This window comes from Magallana gigas, chromosome 6 (genome assembly GCF_963853765.1).
Source record: "Magallana gigas chromosome 6, xbMagGiga1.1, whole genome shotgun sequence".
In the NCBI taxonomy this organism is placed as follows: domain Eukaryota; kingdom Metazoa; phylum Mollusca; class Bivalvia; order Ostreida; family Ostreidae; genus Magallana; species Magallana gigas.
The window spans coordinates 4,082,959-4,102,989 of record NC_088858.1 but is presented as its reverse complement, the minus strand read 5'-3'; the positions used below and the strand labels follow the sequence as shown (position 1 = coordinate 4,102,989).

The 20,031-nt window shown below is 32.3% G+C and overlaps 2 protein-coding genes across 2 annotated transcripts in view; both read right to left on the bottom strand.

Moving 5' to 3' along the window:
* Positions 1-15,140, bottom strand: part of LOC105348156 (uncharacterized) — a 48,518-nt gene extending 33,378 nt beyond the window's left edge. The window contains exons 1-10 of the mRNA XM_066088416.1: positions 15,032-15,140; positions 8,810-8,941; positions 8,665-8,717; positions 8,448-8,555; positions 7,186-7,296; positions 4,281-4,318; positions 918-1,015; positions 666-827; positions 515-564; positions 394-416 (exon numbers count right to left, since the gene is read on the bottom strand). Coding sequence (XP_065944488.1) covers positions 394-416; positions 515-564; positions 666-827; positions 918-1,015; positions 4,281-4,318; positions 7,186-7,296; positions 8,448-8,555; positions 8,665-8,717; positions 8,810-8,941; positions 15,032-15,057 — 801 coding nt within the window. The 5' untranslated portion in view covers positions 15,058-15,140. The remainder of the gene's footprint in view (positions 1-393; positions 417-514; positions 565-665; positions 828-917; positions 1,016-4,280; positions 4,319-7,185; positions 7,297-8,447; positions 8,556-8,664; positions 8,718-8,809; positions 8,942-15,031) is intronic.
* Positions 15,141-18,173: 3,033 nt separating this feature from the next.
* Positions 18,174-19,825, bottom strand: LOC136276112 (uncharacterized). Its single transcript, XM_066087105.1, has 5 exons — positions 19,728-19,825; positions 19,605-19,633; positions 19,420-19,514; positions 19,120-19,308; positions 18,174-18,276 (listed from the first exon to the last, which is right to left on the bottom strand). Exons 1-5 carry the CDS (start codon positions 19,753-19,755, stop codon positions 18,174-18,176), a joined length of 444 nt encoding a protein of 147 aa, XP_065943177.1. The 5' UTR covers positions 19,756-19,825.
* Between the last annotated feature and the right edge of the window lie 206 nt (positions 19,826-20,031).

The following is a 20,031-nucleotide window of genomic DNA, read 5'->3' as shown; positions in this document are numbered from 1 at the left end:
TCTACATAGAGAAAACGATGAGCGTGTAATCGGTGCAGGTTGAAGGATATATTGTTTGAAATACAAACGTCTCGGATGAATACTCGTCATTTATATTTCAAGACATCAATTCTACAATTGTAATTTTAACAAAAAACTTTTTTTTATCATAAGTTCAATAAAATTGATATCGTTAATAAACGGTATGGCATATTGTCTTCGGACTCTTTGATCGTGTGCCAGGTTCAAACCTTTTAATATAATATGGAGAACAGCCTTTCTATCAAGACATTGTGTCAACTTGATGAATCGGTGGTCAAAGGCCAGGGTTCTTTGTAAAACTGACAAACGAATATGTTGAATATGCAATTTTTAAGACAGTCAAAAATATTTTTTTTTAAAGAATTCATTTACCTTTTGAGGCGTCATGTAATTTCCTACAAAAATAATAAAAATACAGTTTATCAATAGACTTTATATTTACTATTATAGTGTATTTTTAGTATAAAACAAAGACATTTTGAATCGATGTTACCTTCATTTATATTGATTTTGAAACAAATTTCGTCTTTTATTCTCTCATTTCTGAAAAATAAAATAAAAATAAATGCATCACAAGTGACAGTTTATTTAGTAACACGTTTTGCACAAAGAAGTGATTTTAGGAAAAAAAAATATAAATTCACCGTGATGCCTCAAACAAATCTAAACATATCGTTTTGTTTCCCAGTTCACGTCCAACCACAGTCAGGATGCCATTGGTTATCCCTCCAAGATTTCTTGATTTTTCCAGTATTATTGACTGAACTTCAAGCGTTTTATTATAAAATCCAACCTCTACTTTAGGCCTATATATCAGAAATATGAACAAAAAAATAAAACAATGTTTGAGAAAAGAATAAAAAATAATAACACGTACTTACCTATCACTAACTCACCTATAATTGCCATTATTGATAATGCTGAACGGAACAGTGCATTGACCATTTATATAACACGTCATCTTCTCTAGGCGGTTAAACATTGTAAAATGCCCCTGCCAAAATTGAATTTTTGTTTAAGTATACGCTAGAAGCCAAAAAAAACGCCTTTTGGGAAAAATTTTGTTCTTTCCCCCGCAAAAAGACAGTTTAAGGCCAGAATCCTTGATTTTTTGTTTTAATTATTAAAACAAAATATGTTAACAATGCCAAAAATACATTTTTGCAAAATAATTATTTAACCAGTTTGAAATAAAGGCGTTTCTTAGATTTTGTTCCCTTGATAGACGGATTTAGGTACATGTACAATGTATGTGTGTGAGAAAGCTTTGTAGCAAAAGCGAAGATTCATTGTCTTTACTAGATAGCAACATCAATACGCGTTTGACTGGTTTAATTTAATTTAAATTCTTAATTCAAATTTTGAGCATTTTAATAACTAAGAGATTTTTTAATGTTGATGTTGAAATGCCATGGAGCCAAATTTTGATATGAGTAACAGTATCCCTTCAAAGCGATTAAAAACAGAACAAAAAAAACCACGGACTTTTCAAGGATGTGAAGAAGGTGTGTAGTCGAACTTTGATTTTGATCTTTTATTTCCATTAGTAGGGGTGAGTGAGATGGATAATGGTGTGAGTTATCTAACTTTTACATTAGCATAGAATATCTAATTTATACAGTGCAAAAACTTTAAGTCTATCTATATAACGAAAAGAAAAATACAATATTTTGATTATATGCTAGTGATCTTTTGTTCTGCTGTCTTACTATGAACAATTTACTTTAATAATGCTTAACAGAGTCTCGATTAAAAAATAAAAGATATTGGCCCCTATAGGTCCTTTATTAGAGGGTTGGCCCTTAAAAGTCTTTAAAAAGGTCTTGGCATTTGCAACGTACATCGTAAAAAAGTCATAACAAATTGTTCCTCAGTCTTGAGATAAATAAGACAAAGAGTTGTAGGTACCAATCAAGTAGCTCCCTAATATCATATATTATGACAGTCTTTCATTTACAAATGCTTAACAAAATCTTAATTGTAACGCGTGTTAGAGATATTTAGAAAAGACTCTTGGACCCTATAGGTCACTAAGTAAAGCGGCTTGCTCCTAAATAATATAACTTAAAATGTATTATAATTTTGCACAATTTTTTTCGATATGTATTCACATATTATTTAATAGGAAGAAGTTATGGGTAAAAACGTAACAAAATTTTCCTAAATATTTTGTTCCAAATTTTCGCGCCAAAGCGAGTTGCAACGCTATGCGTTTTTGGCGTTCAGAAGTAACCCTGTTAATATTCAATCTGTTGTCTATTTCAAAAATCGGTAGTATCAAATTTTTGACATTCTGGCCCTTGTTAAGTATCATATCGATATTAAAAATGGTCAAACTGTTGTAATAAATCAAGATAAACATTTTTACGTCACAAATTGCTCAACAAAATCTTACTCGTCTTTGAGATATTAAGAAAGGACTCGTTGCTCCTTTTGGTCTCATTAATTAATATTGATATCTTTGAACATATGTTGGCAAAAACACCGCTTTTGCCCTACAAATCATAACAAAATATCTCATAGTTTTTAGGTAAATGAAACAATCAATTAAATGGGCCAACTAAGACACTATGACAGTTTTGATAATAGCTTGTTATTAAGAATCACATTCTGAACGAACTTTTACTCTAGGATATTTTACAAAATTTTTTCGTTGAAAAGTTTTGAAACATCAAACTTTTGATATTCTGGACCCTAAGCATCCCTTATTACGTTAATACTGATCAAAATTTAAAAGGGTCAAACAGTTGTAAAACGTCACAATAAACTGTTTCGAATTAAGAATTCTTAACAAAATTTCAATCGGTCTTGTGATTTTACACAACTTTATTCTTAATGTTTTTACAGGTTATTACATAAAAAAAGTTATGAATAATAACGTGTTAAAATTCTCGTTCTTAATTTTTGCACCATATCGAGCTTCTACGCTTTGCGCCTTTTGCACTTGAAAACAAAATTTTGTATAAATTGGATCTATCGACTATCAATTTTGAAAGTTTGACATTAGTATCGTGAATAGTTTTAGAGAACCTTTCTGCTCAAAATAGGGTCTTTAATCTTGAATATCGACAAAAAATCAACACCACAAGTAACAATATCGAAATTTAAAAAAAAATACTTAAATTTTAGAATAATGACCACTGGCAACCATCTGTAAAAAGAATGTTTGATATCGGTCCAAAAGTTTTCAAAATACACGTTACTTCATTTATTTGTACCCTCGTTACGAAGAAAAGTAGGTCTTCCACCTGATTTTTGAAACGATACGATACAATATCAATTAAAACTTGCTGAACAAAGTGTTTTCTAATTTTTTTATAATGCATTACAAAATCTTGATCGATTTTAAGTTATTTGTGATATACTTAACGAGTCTCTCATCCCCTATACAAAATGTTTAGACCCTTTTACTTGATATTTTACAAAACTTCTGCAATTCTTATCTTTGTTGTTCTTACATCTATCTGAATTTTGTTTTTCATTTTTGAGATACAAAAGATCAAAAATTTTAAATGCCAACCCTGTAAATCTTTAATGGGGACTGATATTGGTGTTTTGATTAAGGGAATCGATTAAATCATAAATGGTTAGCAAAATATGTCTCCCTCTCTAGATATATTGCGTCAAATTGTAAAGACCAAATTACGTAACAAATGGACAGATAGACTGTGACGATCAACAACTTTGCTTCTATAATGCATTACAAAATCTTGATTGTTTTAAAGTCATTTTTAGTCAATGACTTCTAATTAAGGGTCCTGCCTCTTTTTCTTCATTTCGTAGAAAAAAAAACCTTTATTTTTTCCGCTACTTTTGTTACATATGTCCAAACAAAATTTCAATTTATGAAAAATACATATCAAAACGTATGAAAATTGACAATCCGTACAAAATCTTTGTGCCATATCGAGCTCGAATGAATGGTGTCACTAGAGTCAAATTAAACAACTACATGGTTGCAAACTTCGCACTATAGTCTAAAAATGGCATATCCATATCTCTGATAGTTTCTGGGTTTATCTCCACAAAATGGGACGTTAGCAATTATAAAATTAGCAGTAAATCTTTACCGAATGTGACACCTTAATAAGAACGATAGAAAAAACAGTTCAAACACATTATGTTTTTAGGAGGAAACGAAACTTCATAATTCGAAACAATATGAAAACAATAATGATTTTATGTTAGAAACGGAAGGCCTTTAAATAAATTGTGTTGAAAATAAAGCAACTGCCCAAATAACACATTATTTAACTTACATCTTTTTCCATTCCATGGGTTATATTTTGGAAAACTTCTACAAAACAAAATATTTGTTAAAAATTATGATAGCTTTAAGGGATTAAATAAGTACGATCAAGTAATATGTATTACTTGTATATCTTTATTGCCTTGTTAGGAATCTGCAATATAAACAATATGTACATTGGCCACATCGCTCATCTGAATTAAAATTCTAAATATGAAACTTGCATAGTTATCTAGTAAGTTGTAGCATTCTAGTTTGTGAACAGAATTCGTAACACTTTTCCTTTGTATTTCTATATTGAACTTTGAATCGCTATTCACTATTCACTAAGGACAAGTTTACAATTCAATTAGATACTAAGGAGGTATAAGATTTGAGCGTGTACGTGTATGATACTGTAAATAGGGAAATCCTCTAATTTTATGTGTATTATGTCAATTTCTGCATACCCCGTAACTTTACAAGTTGTACCAAATGTGTACAAAGAAAAGTACATAGAGGTGAATACTTTTAGCATTTCAAAATAGAAATTTAGACTTTGTGTATATGAAACGGTGTTGTATGTAAAGCAAACGATAAATTGAGAACGACTTTTAATTTCATCAAATTCATAAAATGTGAGAGTAGATCTAGTTGTTTTACACGTTCGCTTACAGGCACAGTTCATTAATCATAATCCAAATTTAATACGTGTACGTGTAAACAAAAACGTAAATGTTCAAATGCTTAACCACTCTAGTGTCTATACATAAACGTAACTTATCGAAAATATATATGTCATAAGATACAAGTAATTCATTAGACACTTCATCACTAACTTGCTCTTAAACGTTTTATATTTTAGACAAAATGACTGATGAAACAAGATATCTGTGAGACAATGCTCAGTAGTGATACCCCCGCTCTGATGTGAAGATGCAAAAAAAGCAAAGTCGACATTTAACAGAAAGTTGACGTCCGATTGGTACAGAAATATATCCTACAATATGGCATGCCTAAACAAACAGTGTGTCAAAATTTCAAGCATCTGCAATTAGCTGCTGAGAAATCTTTGACGTAAATTTGTTTGAAAACTTTGGCTAAAAAAAAACCAAAGTACTTATTTAATAGGAAGTTGACGTCCGATTGGTACAAAAATATGTCCCACAATATGGCATGCCTTAACAAACACTGTGTAAAAATTTCAAGCATCTGAGATAAACCGTTGCTGAGAAATCTTTGACGAAAATTTTTTTAAAATCTTTTGCTAAAAATTAACAAAGTCATTATTTAACAGAAAGTTGACGTCTGATTGATACAAAAATATATCCCACAATATGGCATGCCTAAACAAATAGTGTGTTAAAATTTCAAGCATCTGCGATAAATAGTTGCTGAGAAATCTTTGACGGAAATTTGTTTGAAAATTTTGGCTAAAAATAAACAAAGTACTCATTAAACAGGAAGTTGACGTCCGATTGGTACAAAAATACATCCCACGATATAGCATGCCTATACAAATAGTGTGTAAAAATTTCAAGCATCTGCGATAAACAGTTGCTGAGAAATCTTTGACAAATTTTGTTTGAAAATTTTTGCTAAAAAATAAACAGTCGTTATTTAACAGGAAGTTGACGTCTGATTGGTACAAAAATATATCCCACGATATGGCATGCCTATACAAATACTGTGTAAAAATTTCAATCATCTGCCATAAACCGTTGCTGAGAATTCTTTGACGAAAATTTGTTTGAAAATTTTTGCTAAAAATAAACAAAGTCGTCATTTAACAGGAAGTTGACGTTCGATTGGTCCAAAAATATATCCCACGATATAGCATGCCTATACAAATATTGTGTAAAAATTTCAAGCATCTGCAATAAATAGTTCCTGAGAAATCTTTGACGAAAATTTGTTTGAAAATTTTGGTTAGAAAATAAGCAAAGTCGTCATTTAACAGAAAGTTGACGTCCGATTGGTACAAAAATATATCCCACGATATGGCATGCCTTAACAAACACTGTGTAAAAATTTCAAGCATCTGCAATAAATACTTCTTGAGATAAATGCGACAGAAATTTTTGTTACGGACGAACGGACAGACAGACACACAAGGGTAAAACAGTATACCCCCTCTCCTTAGGAGCGGGGGTATAATAAATGTAGAGTTCTTCTTATTTGTCCCGTCCGCTAATAGAAAAGGAACCCAAAAACTAGCAGCATTATTTTTAAACGAGAAGAAAGCTGATAGACGCCTGCCATTTTAGGCAGAGGAATAAAATGCTTCTGGAACAAAATAATGACAATATTCGGGATACTCTCTTAACCTGTAGATAATGGACAATTTCACTTTGAGCCATTATAATTAGCTGATAAAGTCCGTTCGATATATTATTTAGTCGATATTATTAAAAACAACTTTGTATATTTTTAAATGTCCGACATATTACAACGAGCTTAGCCAAATTTTAAAATGCAGAATTTCATAACAATTTATAATTTATCAACATATAACCCTTGCTTTTACCGATAATTGCTTCGTTTAAGCATTAAGATTTAAACTAGACAAAATCATACATTTACGTTTTATTTATACACGAAAGCTAAATTTAATCAGTGTCATATTGGACCTAGTTGCAGAGTTCATTGATGATCCTAGTATATTGCTATATGAACTATATTTATAGATCTTTTACACATGTCACAGTTACAAGTCAATTATTAACTAATCATTTATTTACAAAATATATGATCTCTGTATCTTACCGAAAATAGAAACGTGACATTCAAAATTATAATGGAGTTTAATTGATTAAAGGAAAAATAGATCAAACGTGCAAATACTGAAAAAAGAAAATTAAAAAAATAAATATTATGGCTCAGGCCTAACCACATATATATTGCTTACAAGTCTACGGAAGTAAAAAAGTACTTGCTTTGAGCACATGTAGAGCCAACATATCCCGGTCGACACAGGCAATTTGTTTCATTAAAATTTCTGAAACACACGGCATCATTCTGGCAGTGAGAATGGCGAGTACAAAAACCTTTAAAAAGTATGAAATTTTAATCAGGAAAGACACACAGCCAATAATTGATATAATTAAACACTTGGCTATGTGCTTACTATCATAGCAAAACGACAACGTATTTAAAATTAAACTATATTGATCTTCGTAAAAAAGTTTTATGTGTAATATCCCTCTGCTTCATCAAAATCAATATCAATAGATTCAAATGAAACAAAGTTGAAGCGATGAAGCACCGCAAGTTTTTTTTTCAAAAATTGATAATGTGTCCAATCACGATATGAAGAAAACTAGACATAGTGATAAGAAAAAGCAATTTTTTACCATCACAGTATAAAATTCAAAATATGAACTGTATATGAGAATAATATACTGTTATATAAATTGCCAATTTATATACCAAATACAATGAAGCGCTGCTTTTAAATTTTATTTCAGAATAGCAATTTGTTGTATTGGTTTCTAACAAAAATTGCTTCAATCAGCAAGAGTTATCTTTCTTTACAATATACAATGGAAGGTTTTACTTACATGTTTTACATACAGTAATTTTCAGAAAAGTTTTCTGTTTCTAAATTTAGATAAGATAATTATAAATGGATCCATGTGTTTTAGAAATACTAAAAATGTAAACCAGAGCATTTTGTTACAATACAAAAAAGGGAATAGAATGATATTCTAGTTATTGGTATGACCTAAAAAAAGGGATATGTTGTCTTGAATAAAATGTGACACTGGTTATTAAAATTCTGTTGTCCCAAATCTGCTCTCTTAGAATAGATTTTAAACATATGAAATGCTATCAGTTTCGAACTACGATGACTCAGTCTGTCTCGGTCACGTTTTTCCTAAATCATAATTGATATAAATAGATGTCGCCTTCTAACATAAATTGGGGCCAAGCACCGCCCCCTTTGCAGCTACATGCCTTAATAATTGTGAGTTAACAAAAAATGTGAGTTTATTTTCTACAAAAGTTATCTCTCTTGTCAGAGGGATATTCCACCTCAAATTAAAAAAAAATCGTCCATATATACCAAGAAGCTAATGTAAAAAGTTTCAAACAACATAATACTTGGTTTTATATTGCTTTGGATGCGTTTAGAGACGATTAGCTACTAAAACCAATTACGAGCCAATTTCAAATAATGATATATCAAGATACATACTGTTTTCACAGTACCTTCCCCAGTTTCCTTGTTGACAGTGGCATTTTAGATGTCCCATAATTGTGGTCTGACAGTAAGCATTATTAATGCAGGGATTTGGTGAACATTCTGTTGATAATGTTAGAAATAAATAAAGATGACCAAAAATGAAAAATGCTTTTATGACTTAACAAAATAAGTTAATTGAAATTTTATTTTTTTGATTTACTGAACTCACTATCTGTGATGTCATTTGTTTGGACTTTGTAACAACGTGATTCACCGTTTGCGCTTTAAAAAATGAAAAAAAATTGAAATTAATACATTTCAATTTTTTTAAGTGCAGGTTTTTACAGTTACAAATGATTACTTATGATACGTACCATAGCATAAAACACACCGTATTGCTACCAGAAGCTGATGTGTTAGTGTAAACTACATCGTATCGACAAAGTCCCGTGTTCAGTTCCGGGGTATATATGCCAGTGTGTTCATCATGTGTAATCAAACTTGGGCTTAAATCAAAACATTAAAAAAGATGACGTAATTAGTTGGTTTTTCCATTTTAAATTAATTTTAGACTAAAACCGATACGTTATCACTAAAACAATGTTCATTGTTACATTTTATTTTGATATATATATGGATTTTCGAAGTATACATAGCAAAACTGTCAGTGTTCATATGGTATCTTGCATCATAGTAAAGCATGGTTGTTAGGTAAGCAGGTGCACGATTTTTTCAGTAAACAGTAAACAAGAGGGCAATAGACCTTAACGATCCCCTGAGTATCAGAGCCCAAACACAGACCAATAGATGACTCTCATATATGCATTTGATTAAGTTTCATTCGAAAGTAAAAAAAAAATTAAATATTGTAATGACTTTCACATCTCTACTCGAAATCTTTAAAAAAGAACTATGAAGCTAATAATTTTTACGAAAAACTTTAGGATCATAATAGAGAGCATGATTTGATATTGAGAAGGTGCAAGATTGTGATAAGAAATAATTTCCCCGTATTTGTTAACTTTCAAGATAGGTGAATGTGTATTTTCACAGATCTAGATAAACTAAAACAAGATGGGTAGTATACATGTTTCATTTAAAACAATCTCTCGCCCCCCTCCCCCCAAGGTCCGACAGAAACTCTAACCATTTAATGGGGCAATTAAACGACAAAAAAATGTCATTTATATCCTTTAGACCCTCCAGCTTTTCCGTATTCAACCACCATCAATGGCTTTTACAACAGAATCATTTTACATGTACTGCTTATTAGTTATTTTGGCTAGCCAATTATTCTTTTACTACCACCAAGTCTATTTGCTTGTTTAGAAAGTTCAAAAACTGTTTTTGTTTCAAATGATAAAGCAAGAGTCCAATTGGCCTTAATGGTCACCTGAGTAGCATATAACCCATACACAAATTTGTTGAGGAGTCTCATATATGCATTTAATTCGTAAGGTTTCATTCTGGAGTAGAAAAATTATAAATTTGTAATGACGACCACCTCCCTGCCTGAAATCTTTCAAAAAGAACTATGAAACCTATAATTTTTGAAAATGAAAAAAAAACTTAAAGATCTGGTCTACAAAATCATGAATTGAATTTAGTTTTCCTTTCATGTGTGTGGGAGTAAAAAAGATAAATTTTTAACATTATATGGATAACACCTAACCATCCATTTTGGCCCTGTCCTAGAGTCAGAACCATTACTCCCGGGGAAATGAAAATTAAAATTTCAGTAGAGGACTTCCTGGTAAACATAATTATAAGTCATTTTTTAATACAGATGTGTGAGAATAGAGAAGAATTTTTTTAACATTATATGCATTAACACTATATTGCCATATTGCCCCCCCCCCCACCTTATGTCCTGAACCCCTGACCCAGAGGCAATGAATTTCACAAATTAGGTAGAGGAGTTAGTGGACATTATAACCATTTATTTAGTTTTTTGCCCACGTGTGGGAGTACAGAAGAAGATTTTTTAAGATTTAAAACATTTTTACAATATGGCCATATTGGCCCACCCTAGAGCCTGAACCCCTAACAAAGGGGTCAAGAATTTTTACTATTTAAGTAGAGGGCTTCATGGACATTATAACCAGGCATTTAGTTTTGAACAAATATATATGGAAGAAGAGAAGAAGAAGACTTTTTACGATTTAATACATTTTAACTATATGGCCATATTGGCCCCACCCTAGAGCCTGAACCCCTGACCCAGGGGTCATGAATTTCACAATTTTGGTAGAGGGCCTCATGGACACATAATCATGCATTTAGTTTTTAACAAATATAAATGGGATTTGAGAAGAAGATTTTCTAAGATTTAATACATTTTTACTATATGGCCATATTGGCCCCACCCTAGAGCCTGGACCCCTGAACCAGAGGCCATGAATTTCACAATTTTGGTAGAAGGCTTAATGGACATCATAACCATGCATTCAGTTTTTTCCTCACATGTGTGGAAATAGAGAAGACGATTTTTGAAAATTTGGCTTTTTTGCATATTTGGCCCCGCCCGTGGCACCCCAGGGGTGGTAGAGCCATGAATTTCACAATTTAGATTCGTCGTACCATAGAGATGCTTCACACCAAAAATGGTAACGATTGGCCTGGTAGTTTTCAAGAAGAAGTAAAAAATGTAAAAATTTTAACGCACGACGCACGGCGCAGGACGCACGACGCACGACGACGGACGAAGACCAATTGCAATAGGTCACCTGAGTGACTCAGGTGACCTAAAAACTTGCATGACTCTTCTGACCAAACAACTTCTACATTACATTATATTCAATGATTAATTACCAATTATGAACAGGCTAAGGAAGATAACTCTACTATGAGAAAGTAAGGACAGATAACTCCTTTTACTGTTACACCCCCCTACCCCACCCCCACCCCTTATTGAACTCTTTCAAATGCTTTCACAATATCTTAACTTTGATAGAATCATTTTTTCTCTATCCTAAATATGTTAATTTGGACATTTCTTTCATTGAAATTCAAAAGTCTAATAAATTAAAAAGACATACCCCCCCCCCCCCCCCGCTATAACCATTGTCTTATATGAAGATGACGTGAAAAATAATTAAAGATGACAAACTTTTATTTTTTTTTTCTACTATGCAGTCAGTTTGTATTCTACGTAAGAATACCAATTTTTATAAATTTTTCCTTTACCAGTAAAACATTAAATTAAATCTAGAATTTAAGAAAAAAGTACAATTTCTTGTTTCCATATCATAAAGTGCTCAATGAAAACATATCTTTTAATATACATTTCTATAGTAAACATTTAACCAGCAACATGAAAGCCTTTATATAAAACTTGCGTTTTGTCAAGATTTTTGTTTGAAGTGATGCGAAAATGTTAAAAGTTTACAATATACTTAGTTTATATCCTCCTATCTGTGCACTTAAATAAATAAATAAATAAATATATATATATATATATATATATATATATATATATATATATATATATATATATATATATATATATATATATATATATATATTAAGTGTTGGATTGGGTTGTCGGCAAGGAATAACAAGAGGCCCATGGGCCACATCGCTCACCTGAGGAACAATAGGTATGATAAAGTCAGCTTAATGGAGTCATAATAAAAACAATCTGGACAATGTACAATAATACATGTAGATCCTGTATAAATAAAATCCATTTTTCCCCCTTGGAACTGGGATAGCCCCGATTGCTGCCAATATTTACAAGAGCAGACTTTAATTACCGCTCCTGCACATGTATAGGGACTCAACGTTACGCAGGCAGGGATGTCCGCACACCTACGCAACTCAACAGGTACCAACGTTAACGCAAGCAGGAATGACCACACACTTGCGCCAACAGCTCTTCATAACACAAGCAAGTATGACCGCACACTTGTATTAATGAGATACAGGGCAGGAAAGAGCGCACACTCTGTGTCATAGGTTAGAAAATACGAAGATTAGATAGAGCAGGGATGTCCACACACTCAATCTATCTGTAACTGTTCAAATTTAACCACAAACAGTTGAACATTGTAATGCAAGAGACACTGTCCCTATATATGTGCCGGCCTAAAATAATTCATAGTATCTAAAAATTGGAAATCAAAAATAAACTAAATAATCCGGCCTAACCCAAAACTACTTATGCAGAACAACTTATATACATTGAATATTTATTATTGTATAAAAATAATCATCACAATAATTGGTTAACAGTGGATGCATTAATTAAAATAATCAAGAATCAATAAATCAAGGGCAATAACTCAATACAGTAATACAAAAAGATTTTAATGAAAAAATAGCTGCCTGCCTCAATTTTATAGTCATATCACATGTTGAGTATTGCAGTTTTCAAAAAGATCCTTTTCAATTGTTTATATATGGGATATTTAGCTGCATCAAACTCTGAACCTTCTTGTGAGGCCGAAGAATTGTCCTGGAGCCAAAGTCTTAACAATTATAAAGAATCATCTTGCTGATCCGTTTCTAAGAAGAAGATTTTTAAAGATTTGCTCTATATATTCCTATGTAAAATTTTAACACCCCCCCCCCCCAATGTGGCCTCACCCTACCCCCAGGGATCATGATTTTCACAACTTTGAATCTACACTACCTGAGGATAATTCCACACAAGTTTCAGCTTTCCTGGCTTATTAGTTTCTGAGAAGAAGATTTTTAAAGATTTACTCTATATATTCCTATGTAAAACTTCAACCCCCATTGTGGCCCCACCCTACCCCCCGGGATCATGATTCACAACTTTGAATCTACACTGCCTGAGGATGCTTCCACAAAAGTTTCAGCTTTCCTGGCTGAATAGTTTCTGAGAAGAAGATTTTTAAAGATTTACTCTATATAGTTCTATGTAAAATTTTAACACCCCCCCCCCCAATGTGGCCTCACCCAATCCCCAGGGATCATGATTCACAACTTTGAATCTACACTACCTGAGGATGCTTCCACACAAGTTTCAGCTTACCTGGCTGATTAGTTTTTGAGAAGATGATTTTTAAAGATTTACTCTATATTTTCCTATGTAAAACTTCAACCCCCATTGTGGCCCCACCCTACACCCAGGGGTCATGATTTTCACAACTTTGAATCTACACTACCTGAGGATGCTTCCACACAAGTTTCAGCTTTCCTGGCTGATTAGTTTTTGAGAAGATGATTTTTAAAGATTTACTCTATATTTTCCTATGTAAAACTTCAACCCCCATTGTGGCCCCACCCTACACCCAGGGGTCATGATTTTCACAACTTTGAATCTACACTACCTGAGGATGCTTCCACACAAGTTTCAGCTTTCCTGGCTGTTTGGTTTCAGAGAAGAAGATTTTTAAAGATTTACTCTATATATTCCTATGTAAAACTTCAACCCCCATTGTGGCCCCACCCTACCCCCGGGGGTCATGAATTTCACAACTTTGAATCTAAACTACCTGAGGATGCTTCCACACAAGTTTCAGCTTTCCTGGCTGTTTGGTTTCAGAGAAGAAGATTTTTAAAGATTTACTATATATACTCCTATGTAAAACTTCAACCCCCATTGTGGCCCCACCCTACCCCCCGGGATCATGATTCACAACTTTGAATCTACACTGCCTGAGGATGCTTCCACAAAAGTTTCAGCTTTCCTGGCTGTTTGGTTTCAGAGAAGAAGATTTTTAAAGATTTACTCTATATATACCTATGTTAAACTTCGACCCCCCATTGTGGCCCCACCCTACACCCAGGGGTCATGATTTTCACAACTTTGAATCTACACTACCTGAGGATGCTTCCACACAAGTTTTAATTTTCCTGGCTGTTTAGTTTCTGAGAAGAAGATTTTTAAAGATTTACTCTATATATTCCTATGTAAAACTTCAACCCCCATTGTGGCCCCACCCTACCCCCGGGGGTCATGAATTTCACAACTTTGAATCTACACTACCTGAGGATACTTCCACACAAGTTTCAGCTTTCCTGGCTGTTTGGTTTCAGAGAAGAAGAATTTTAAAGATTTACTCTATATATTCCTATGTAAAACTTCGACCCCCCATTGTGGCCCCACCCTACCCCCGGGGGTCATGAATTTCACAACTTTGAATCTAAACTACCTGAGGATGCTTCCACACAAGTTTCAGCTTTCCTGGTCTTCTGGTTCTTGAGAAGAAGATTTTTGAAAATTTCTCGAAATTTTTCATTAATTTCTAATTATCTCCCCTTGAAAACGGGTGTGACCCTTAATTTTCACAACTTTGAATCCCCTTTGCCTAAGGATGATTTGTGTCAAGTTTGGTTGAAATTGGCCAAGTAGTTCTTGAGAAGATGTTGAAAATGTGAAAAGTTTACGGACAGACAGACAGACGGACGGACAGACGGACAGACGGACGACAGACAAAATGTGATCAGAATAGCTCACTTGAGCTTTCAGCTCAGGTGAGCTAAAAAGCATTAAGCTCCAAGGACAGTTGATTGTGTTAATATTTCTATTGCGATAATTGTTTTTAAAAAAAACTTTGAAAATATAGAGCACTATTAAAAATCTCTGAATCAATTGATATGGAATTATTCACCGTTAAAATTATTACCATGATCCATTTGTTTCTGCATACATATAAAAATGACAGGGATTTCCTTTTTTGCATCCAATTACGGACTCCCTTTGAGGTGTTTTTGAGGAAAACGAACAACCAGGAAACATCTTGATGCACAAAAACACAGCAAATCGTCAAAATACTAATGATTTTTTTGTGAAAATTTTTTTTTTAATTTAAACATTGTTATTGTGTTTTCATGGTGAAAGTTATAAACCAAGGATAACAAAATTTATTGTATTACCCAAATATTTAATCTAAAATGTAAATGTACAGGTTAACAAACATTCAAAATGCTTCTGTTCTATTCCATCTATGTGAAAATATATGCACGGGACCAGGCAAATTTTATCATCATGATGGGACCGGTACAAACAGGCATGGGACAATGATTTTTTCTATGAAAAAAAAAAGCATGGGACAAAAACTATTTTTAGTATTAAGTACCCATGCGACAAATACCTTTTTAAAATGAGTTACAGTTCTCAACTCAGAAGAAACATTTATTATTTCATTTTTTAAACAAAATAATTCATTCAAGAGGGATCTGAGTTACATTTATTCCCCTTGTTATCCGAAACTGCTACCTTTAACTTACACTTACATTCTATGAAAAAATATTTTGTTTTAAAATTAGAAAGTTTATGCAATTTTGAGAAAAAGTATGCCTCATATTGCTAATTCAATTGAGGTTCAAGAGAAATATGACTATTTATATAAACCCAAATTTCCACTTTCCTCTATTTAACACAGAGTCATAGGGCTTTCCTTCAATAAAACAAATTTACTTAATCTGTTAGAGGTCAGTTTTTGTTTTACCTCCTTCAATAAGACACCTTATCCAATACCACATACATCTACATGATATCATGATAAAAGCATCACTTCACTTAGAAATACCCTTACATGTATACCCCCCCCCCCCCTCTTTTGATTTTCATCAAAGGCATTAGTTTGAAATGTTTTACCTAATACATGTATTATGAAACTTATGGTTATTTCCTTGAGTCATTTCTCACACATACTTGAAATAATCCTCACTGATGCTAAGAATTGCTTCTTTTTGTTAATTGGATATCACGATATGTAGCATTATTTTTATTCACTTATTAGACATGTTGTCCTGCATGTGGTTTCTTTTTTCATGAAAGAGGAAGCTAACAATCATATTAGTTAATATCTTAATATCTATTCTGGCTTTTTAGTCTCCTTTAATTAAATCATGCTAAAACAGCAAGACCTACATGTGTGATGCATGTCTTTAATTAAAAAAACCCAAAAAATACCAGGGTAGTAAGAGACGGATAAGAAATTCATGAAAAATGTTAAACTTCACATGCGTTTCTACATTCTTAATGCATATATATAATAAAAGGGTAACATTATGATGCTTCCTGTTCATAACAATAGTAATGCACATGTATTTTTGATGGTCTGATGTACATGTGCATTAACATATCCTACATGTTATGTTAATGGAGACAATTGGAAGGATGGGGGGGGGGGGTTTAAGGGGGTTAACCATGTATATAAATACATCTAAAATACCACATAGGACAGGAAGGAGCATAAATTTGGGATTTTAGAGAATTTGTAAACTATTTTAACTGCATTTGTCTACATGTAAGCTACATTTGAAAGAAAGATAATCTTTTTTTTAAATTGGGATATATAAGTCAGGTTACTCAATGTTATTTCATAGAATCAAACAGCAAAACTGCTGCAAATTTATGCATTTATTGATTAAAACTGTTTTAAAGTATTTATTCTTAGTATTTAATTAAAACCTATTGATTGTCACCAGGATAAGAAACTCCTTCTTTCTATGCCAATTTACTTTTGAAGAAATATATGAATATCCATGGGACAGTAACTTCATTTAAGCCTCAAAGCATGGGACACATATTTTTTTAATGTGAAAGCCATAGGATATGTCAATTTTCTATAGATATTTTTATTTGTACCGGTTCGATCATTGTGATAAATTTTGCCTGGTCCCTAAAGTCTATAACATTTGTATGTATTCCTGATTAGTCAATTTATATCATCAAAACAGAAATTGACCTTGTTAAACAATGGTACAAAATTGAATTAAAATGTTTTTCGAATTAAAGTTTTGCATTACTTTTTACCATTTTGGACGTTCCACAAAAGCTACATATGTTTATCTTCATTTTTATATTGTCTTTCGTGTTCCTCTGATTTCGTTGACTAGTCATAATAATAGGGTTACAAATACCATGTTTTAAACATCAAATATTATATCACAGATTCGCAAAAATTCAAAAAGATATGATATATATTAGAGAAAAATATGAAACCAAACTATTCCCAGTTTTTTTATGGAAAATTTGAATGATAATTTGAACATGTCGCTTACCTATTTTGAAGGAAAGTATAAAATAAATTTAGTAAAAGTTACCTGGTCCATCGCTACAAATAGAAAGAAAACTTAATATCAAAAAATTAAGGTAGCAAGGGACAGTTTCGGATAAAGTACCAGTCATTTTTTTGGTAAAATTGAGAATAGCTGTACTTGAAGACTTATGAGTGTTGCTAAAGTTCATGAAATGATTTTTAATGATTGTCATTAGTTAGAGGGATGTCTCTTGTTGAAATTAATATGTAATATGTAGCCCCTTATGTTAGGTACATGAGAATCAGAAGTAAAATGCGAAACCTGCGGCTGTGACTTGTGTTGACTTTACACAGTGAAATTGCAAGTTACACACGGGAGGGTAAATAACACGAAAAGTAGGTAGATAGGATATTGTATTAACTATACACCGGTAAGTTTCTGACATGTGATGGTGCAACATGCACACAGTACGGAAGGTCAACCCTTTGCAGGGTATTGGCTGGGGGAGGTTTAAAAAGCTGAAAAATAATCAAATGGATCAAAATATGGAAGGGTCAAAATCTCATAAAAACCAGTATGTAAATTTTACAGGTTTTACAGGTTTTGACTTGTAATTTTCTTCAGAAATTGGTGATTGGCCTTATAAAGAGTGAATTAAAAGGTATTTGTGATGAATGGGAACTGAGGAAATTCTAGTTACAGAATTCCGAAGACAAGCATCCCCTTGCTACAATTAAATGTATCAAAAAACTGTCCCGTGCCACCAAATGTTGCTGTTTACAAGTGAAAATTCGTAGAATAAAGGTGCTTACTTTGAACCGGTTGCGGAACAGCTCTCTCAACTAAGTGAAAACAGCGTTTGTCCGTTATAATAAGCCGTCTGTAAAGAGATATTTATATAAAAAGACATAAGTTTGACCATATACCAAGTAAATATGATTAAATTCTAAATGATTTTCAATTAGAAAGTTGCGGATAGTACCCCTTGCCTTGTAGACAGAAAAATTTCAAGCTTAATCTATGTAAAGCGTTACCTTAATTTACTGGTTTTCACAATTACCGATTCTATCCAAATCTCTTTAAATAAACACATTTTTCTGCTTGCTTTATTCTTTTTTATCTTTTATTTCTCTGCCCTGATTCATAATAAAGATTGGTAAAACACTTCGTTATTTGCTCATTGATAAAATGATATGGAAGATTTACAAAGATTTGTCGTGTTATCACAGAGAAAGAAACTAAAAACTGTAGGAAATATTTAAAGATGAAAAATGAATATATTGATCAGGCACCTGAATATATTTCGTGATGCATGTGACAGATCATGTTTATTTAGTGTTAAAATATGTGTAGAATATCGGGGATGAAATTCATATCTGTATAGAAATAAACATTTCTCGTCCCTAAGAGTTATATATGCTAATTGCATACGATCCGATGGAGATATATATATGAGTCCTATTTAAGAATTATGACCGTTAATATGAGAAAGTAAGAACAATATAAATAAAAATCTTATTAAAAAAACAATAATGATTGGATGCTTATTTAATTGCATATGCTCACATAATTTCACACAGTTTTCACAAAATCCAGTTAACACATATTCAATGATTAGGAACTGGAAGAACTAAAACTTTTTGCAACTAGATGACTCATGTTTAAATTCTAGTAATTGTCTTAAATGTGTATACGATATCAGTTTTGCTACATCAAAACTTACGATATCATTTTTGCTACATCCAAACAAACGTCGTATTCGGTGTATTCAGGTGACAATTTTCTAATTTTATTCCCAACGGACACTGTTATTTGGTATATATCTGATGAGACGTCTTTCAAAGGTGTCGAAAAAGTTATAATGCGACTACTGGTGTCTGTGTCATTGAATGATCCTACATATGGCGAAGAACTGTTTAAGAAAAATAAGGAAATAGACCTTCAGTACAATAGCATGAATTGAAGCAAAAATGATTTATAAATTAGAACAACATGGAAAATGGGAAAAATCAAAGGTACTTACTTGGAAAAGAGGTAAATGGGAAAATTACAAATCGTTTGCTCAAAGTCACATATTATGACAGATCCTATTTCAGGAGTGGGCGGTACAAAATATGGCTGCATAAAAACAGATAAAGGTATGATGTTGGCCTTAATACATATATAATATCATTAAGAAATCATCTACAAATGATAAAATAAACTTACAAGATCTTGACTGGTAAACAGGGTGTTTTCTGAAATAAAGATGAATATTACAAATTTATTCCTAAATCCCTTATCATATTTAAATGAATGGAAAATAAGAAGAGTTGATAATTAAGTGCTTACTTGTTGTACATACACCATCGTCCTGCATTCCTAAAGCACAAACACATTCATTTTGTACACATACGGTACTCGACGTTTTGTCACATCCTGCAGGACAAGATGCTAGAAAGAAAAACCCACATTTTGAATGTTTATCATGTTTCATTTTAAATAAATAATTATGGTCTTCCGTTACTAACGGAAGACCTTCCTGTTATTGCTTTGTTTCTTCTACATTATTTTTTTTCTTATAAATTTTGTGCACGCGAAGATAATTATCTTATTGCATTTTTTTTGTTGATGACGTCCCTTCCGGTTTAGAGAT

Coding starts and splice junctions, on each gene's coding strand:
- LOC136276112 (XM_066087105.1), bottom strand. CDS start 19,755: ATGCAGGACGATGGTGTATGTACAACAA. Junction 19,634..19,727: donor CGATGGTGTATGTACAACAA/GTAAGCACTTAA, acceptor TCTTTATTTCAG/AAAACACCCTGTTTACCAGT. Junction 19,515..19,604: donor TGTTTACCAGTCAAGATCTT/GTAAGTTTATTT, acceptor GTTTTTATGCAG/CCATATTTTGTACCGCCCAC.